The following is a 5,665-nucleotide window of genomic DNA, read 5'->3' as shown; positions in this document are numbered from 1 at the left end:
CAATTCTGCAGGTGGAGGCCTGAGTCACCACCCAATGATGCTGTCTTTGGTCCTTGGCAACCTGAGTTTCCATCACAACAGAGAATGACCTGGATGAAAACCAATGCACATTGGCTGGGCACAGTGGCTCACATCTGTCATCCCAGCACTTTGGGAGGCCTAGACGGGTGGATCACCTGAGGTCAGGAGTTCAAAGCCAGCCTGGCCAATATGGTGAAACCCCATCTCTACTAAAAATGCAAAAATTAACCAGGCGTGGTGGCGGGCGCCTGTAATCCCAGCTACTCGGGAGGCTGAGGCAGGAGAACTGTTTGAATCCGGGAGGCAGAGGTTGCAGTGAGCCGAGATCGCACCACTGCACTCCAGGGTGACAGAGCGAAAGTCTGTTTCAAAAAAAAAAGGAAAACCAAGCACATCATCTCTTAGGGGCCACCCTGGTGGTTTGGGGTCAGGGACTGGGATGAAGTTGCAGAAGAAATGGGGTCACGTTCAGTGTTCAGGCTCCACCGCGCACTGTGGGGGATCCAGACAGGTTCCACAAGCTCTCTCAGCCTCAATTTTGTCCCTCTGGAAAATGGGGGTGATAATACTGCCTGCCTCATAGCGCTTTGTTGGGGACCAAATACACTGTGATGTGTAACATGTACAGCACACAGTACATGCTGTGTATTTATTAACACAATGAGTATCCTGGCCATTGAACTGGAGTCCCCTGGAACCAGGCAGGGTAGTGTGGGGGCCAATGGCCCAGGAACATGCCCACCTTTTTTTTTTTTTTTGAGACAGAGTCTCCCTGTGTCACCCAGGCTGGAGTGCAACAGCACAATCTCCGCTCACTGCAACCTCCACTTCCCAGGTTCAAGCGATTCTCCTGCCTCAGTCTCCTGAGTAACTGGTATTACAGGCATGTACCACCACGCCTGGCTAATTTTTGTATTTTTAGTAGAGATGGGGTTTCACCAAGTTGGCCAGGCTGGTCTTGAACTCCTGACCTCAAGTGATCCACCCGCCTCGGCCTCTCAAAGCACCGGGTTTTTAGGCATGAGCCACTGCTCCTGGCTGCCCAACTTCCTCCCCTTCCCTCCTCTTTTTTCTTTTCTTTAGTGGAGTCTTACTCTGTTGCCTAGGCTGGAGTGCAGTGGCATGATCTCGGCTCACTGCAACCTCCACCTCCTGGGTTCAAGCGATTCTCCTGCTTCAGCCTCCTGAGTAGCTGGGATTACAGGCACCCACCACCACGTGTGACTTTTTTTTTTTTTTTTTTTCAGTAGAGGCAGGGTTTCGCCATATTGGCCAGGCTGGTCTCAAACTCCTGACCTCAGGTGATCTGCCCACCTCACCCTCCCAAAGTGTTGGGATTACAGGTGTGAGCCACTGCGCCCCACCAGGCCACCCAACTTTCAACCTGGCCTGACCTTGGCCAAGGTGTTTAACTTCTCCAAGCCTCAGTTTTCCCTGTAGAACGGGGATAGTAATAGCATCTATTCCGTGAGGTTGTAGTGGCAACCAAAGTAGTCAATCATCCTAAAATACTTAGACACTCACGCCTGCAATTCCAGCACTTTGGGAGGCCAAGGCACTAAGATCACTTGAGCCCAGGAGCTCAAGACAAGCCTGGGCAATATAGGGACACCCCCATCTCTCTTTGTTTTTATTGTTTTTCTTTTTGAGACGGAGTCTCGCTCTGTCGCCCAGGCTGGAGTGCAGTGGCATGATCTCGGCTCCCTGCAAGCTCCGCCTCCCGGGTTCACACCATTCTCCTGCCTCAGCCTCCCGAGTAGCTGGGACTACAGGTGCCCGCCACCACGCCTGATTAATTTTTTGTATTTTTAGTTGAGACGAGGTTTCACCATGTTAGCCAGGATGGTCTCGATCTCCTGACCTCGTGATCTGCCTGCCTCGGCCTCCCGAAGTGCTAGGATTACAGGTGTGAGCCACGCCACCGCACCCAGCTGGGACACCCCCATCTCTAAGAAAAATAAATTTTAGGCCAGGTGTGGTGGCTCACGCCTGTAATCCCAGCACTTTGGGAGGCTGAAGCAGGCGGATCACGTGAGCTCAGGAGTTTGAGACCAGCCTGGACAACATGGTGAAACCCCGTCTCTACTAAAAATACACAAATTAGCCGGGTATGGTGGCACACACCAGTAGTCCCAGCTACTCGGGAGGCTGAGGCACGAGAATCATTTGAACACGGGAGGCGGAGGTTGCCGTGAGCCAAGACTGTGCCACTGTAGTCCGGCCTGGGTGACAGGGTGAGACTCTGTCTCAAAAAGAAAGAGAAAGAAAAATTTTTAAAAATTAGCTGGGTGTGGTGGCGTGCACCTTTGCTCCTGGCTACTTGGGGAAGGCTGAGGTGGGAGGATTGCTTGAGCCTGGGAAGCGGTGACCACAGTGAGCCATGATCGCACCACTGCACTCCAACCTAGGCAACAGAGCAAGACCCTGTCTCAGAAAAAATTAAAAAAAATTGGAATGGTGTCTGGTATGCAGCACATGATCAGGAAGCATGAGTCGTTATTACCAGTCTGGGGAGCCCACAAGGCCTTCTGCTTCCCCAGGCACGAGATCTGCCTCGCCCAGCCCGAGGGCAGGATCTGCTTACTTCAAGAACTTGCCAATGGGCAGGCAGACTTAACCCAAAATAACTTTATTATCGTCTCCACTTTGATATAAAAGCATTCTCCAAATGGAGGGCAAATGCGGCAAGTCACCGTGGGGTCTGGGCCCCCTGCACACCCTTCTGCTCCGAGGGATAAGCCCTGTGCCCACCCCAGTTGCCCACTGCCATGTCCCGCCAACCCCCGCCCCCCCCAGGCAAGCCACAGTGCAGTACAGAAGTGAAAGCCTGAGATTAACCCAGGTCACCACAGGGCCTCTTCCTGACCTTGGCTGTGGGGCAGGGGATGCACATTGCAGCTTCTTCTTGTCTCCAGGAAAGACTGAGTAATTGGGGGTCCCCTGGGGCTGGCACAGAAGCCCGGGCAGAGGCTGGGCTCGCCTGAGGTTGACGTGTAGCATTTCACTCTTCCTGAGTTTCGGGGTTCCACCTGATCAGCTGTCACTGCTGGGGATCAGTCCTTCCCAGTTCCAGAAGCCCCCTTCTCTGGACAGCTGGGGCCCATTGAGGCTCCTCCCAACTAAAGCAATTGCAGCTGCACCTTCAGCCTCAAGGCCTGGCCCCATGGCCCTGGCTGCCCCTCTGGCTGGACATCCCAGGGTCCTGCCACGTTGCTCACCACCTCCAGCTGGTAGGTTCCAGGCCTCGGCCGCCTCCGCCCCAGCTGCAGGGAGCTGAAGCCACGGAGGTGATGCATACGGAAGAGACCTTGCTCATTTCCACGGGCAATGACGTAGCGGACCCGGCCCTCCAGACCCTCTAGGGCCGGCCGGAGCTCCAGGATGCGCTTGGCCCGGCCCAGGTGTGAGAGGTTCAGGCCTAAGGTCAGTAGGGCCTCGGAGTCAAGGGTGGCCAGGCTTACCTGGGAAGAAAGGCCAGGTTTGTGGTCAGAGCCCATGATAATCCGGATGTGGAGTGGGTAGGGGGTCCTGGGATTGTGGCCAAAGAGGAGATTTTGGCCAGTCTCTAAAGTGAAGGAAAGAGCCATGAAAAGGAATGAAATCATGTGATTTGCAGCAATGTGGATGCAGCTGGAGGTCATTATCCTAAGCTAATCAATGGAGAAACAGAAGACCAAATACGGCGTGTTCTCAGTTATAAGTGGGAGCTAAAAATTACTTACCCATAGACACAAAGATGGGAAGAACAGACACTAAGTCTACTAGAGCAGGGAGAGACGGAGGGAGACAAGGGTTGACAAATGACCTCTTGGGAGGCCGGGCGCGGTGGCTCACGCCTGTAATCCCAACATTTTGGGAGGCCGAGGCAGGTGGACCACAAGGTCAGGAGTTCAAGACCAGCCTGACCAATACGATGAAGTCCTGTCTCTGCTAAAAATACAAAAATTAGCTGGGCGTAGTGGCGGGCGCCTATAGTCCCAGCTACTTGGGAGGCTGAGGCAGGAGAATCTCTTGAACCCTGGAAGTGGAGGTTGCAATGAGCTGAGATCACGCTACTGCACTCCAGCCTGGGGGACAGAGCAAGACTATCTCAAAATAATAAAATAAATAAATAAAAGCAAAACTACCTATTGGGAACTATGTTCACTGCTTGGATGAGGGATCAGCAGAAGCCCAAACCTCCTCATCATCCAATATACCCATCTATTAATATACCCATCTAAAACAAACCTGTACCCTCTGAATCTAAAACGAAAAATAGGCTGGGCACAGGGGCTCATGCCTATAATCCCAGCACTTTGGGAGGCTGTGGCAGGAGCTGAGGCCAGGATTCCTTTGTTTCTTTTTCTTTTTTTTGAGATGGAGTCCCGCTCTGTTGCCCAGGCTGGAGTGCAATGACATGATCTCAGCTCACTACAACCTCTGCCTCCCAGGTTCAAGTGATTCTCCTGCCTCAGCCTCCCAAGTAGCTGGGATCACAGGTGCCTGCCATCGCGCCTGGCTAATTTTTGTATTTTTAGTAGAGACGGGGTTTCGCCATGTTGGCCAGGCTGGTCTCAAACTCCTGGCCTCAAGCGATCCCCTCACCTCGGCCTCCCAAAGTGTTGGAATTACAGGCGTGAGCCACCATGCCCGGCCAAGGCCAGGATTTCAAGGACAGAAGGCAACATAGTGAGACCTCATCCACCCACAAAAAGTGAAAATATTAGTGCTGGTGTGCATCTGTAGTCCCAGCTACTTGGGAGGCTGAGGCGGGAGGTCCCAGGAGTTCGAAGCAGCAGTGAGCTGTGATCACACCTCTGCACTCCAGCCTGGGTAACAGACTGAGACCCTGTCCCAAAAATATGTACATATGTTTATTAGGCACCCACTGAATTCCTGGCAATCTTTGAGGCACTGGGGGTTCAGCAATGAGCAGATAAAAATCCTTCCCCTCAGGGAGTTTACCTTCTAGTAAAGCAAAGCAGATAGTAAACAAATACATGGAAAATGTAAAAGTGGCAAGATGTGCTATGAAAAAACATGAAGTTGGCTGAGGGCCAAAATGGACAGATCGCTTGAGCCCAGGAGTTCGAGACCAGCCTGAGTAACATGGTGAAACCCTGTCTCTATTAAAAATACAAAAAATTAGCCAGGTGTGGTGTTGCATGCCTGTAGTCCCAGCTACTGGGGAGGCTGACGTGGGAGGATCCCTTGAGCCCAGGAGTTCAAGCTGCAGTGAGCTGTGATTGCACTGCTGCATTCTAGCCTGGGTGACACAGTGAGACCAGGCTCCCCCCCAAAAAAAGAAATTGATTTTAAAAATCAATAAATAGGCTGGGCGCAGTGGCTTACACCTATAATCCCAGCACTTTGGGAGGCTGAGGTGGGCGGATCACGAGGTCAGGAGATCGAGACCATCCTGGCTAACATGGTGAAACCCCGTCTCTACTAAAAATACACACACAAAAATTAGCCAGGCAAAGTGGTGGGCGCCTGTAGTCCCAGCTACTCAGGAGGATGAGGCAGGAGAATGGCATGAACCTGGGAGGCGGAGCTTGCAGTAAGAGATCACACCACTGCACTCCAGCCTGGGCTACAGAGCAAGACTCTGTCTCAAATAAATAAATAAATAAATAAATAAATAAATAAATAAATAAATAAA

General features: G+C 52.2%; 1 protein-coding gene across 2 annotated transcripts in view; it reads right to left on the bottom strand.

Annotated features, from left to right (window-relative positions):
• Positions 1-2,634: 2,634 nt before the first annotated feature.
• FBN3 (fibrillin 3) overlaps positions 2,635-5,665 on the bottom strand; it is an 86,684-nt gene continuing 83,653 nt past the window's right edge. For both annotated transcript variants that reach the window (XM_026455607.1, XM_026455606.1), the window contains exon 64: positions 2,635-3,482. In XM_026455607.1, coding sequence (XP_026311392.1) covers positions 3,141-3,482 — 342 coding nt within the window. In that variant the 3' untranslated portion in view covers positions 2,635-3,140. The remainder of the gene's footprint in view (positions 3,483-5,665) is intronic.

The sequence above is a fragment of the Piliocolobus tephrosceles genome, chromosome 21 (genome assembly GCF_002776525.5).
Source record: "Piliocolobus tephrosceles isolate RC106 chromosome 21, ASM277652v3, whole genome shotgun sequence".
NCBI lineage: Eukaryota > Metazoa > Chordata > Mammalia > Primates > Cercopithecidae > Piliocolobus > Piliocolobus tephrosceles.
Note: the sequence above shows the minus strand (reverse complement) of the source record. Positions and strands in the feature narration are given on the sequence as shown.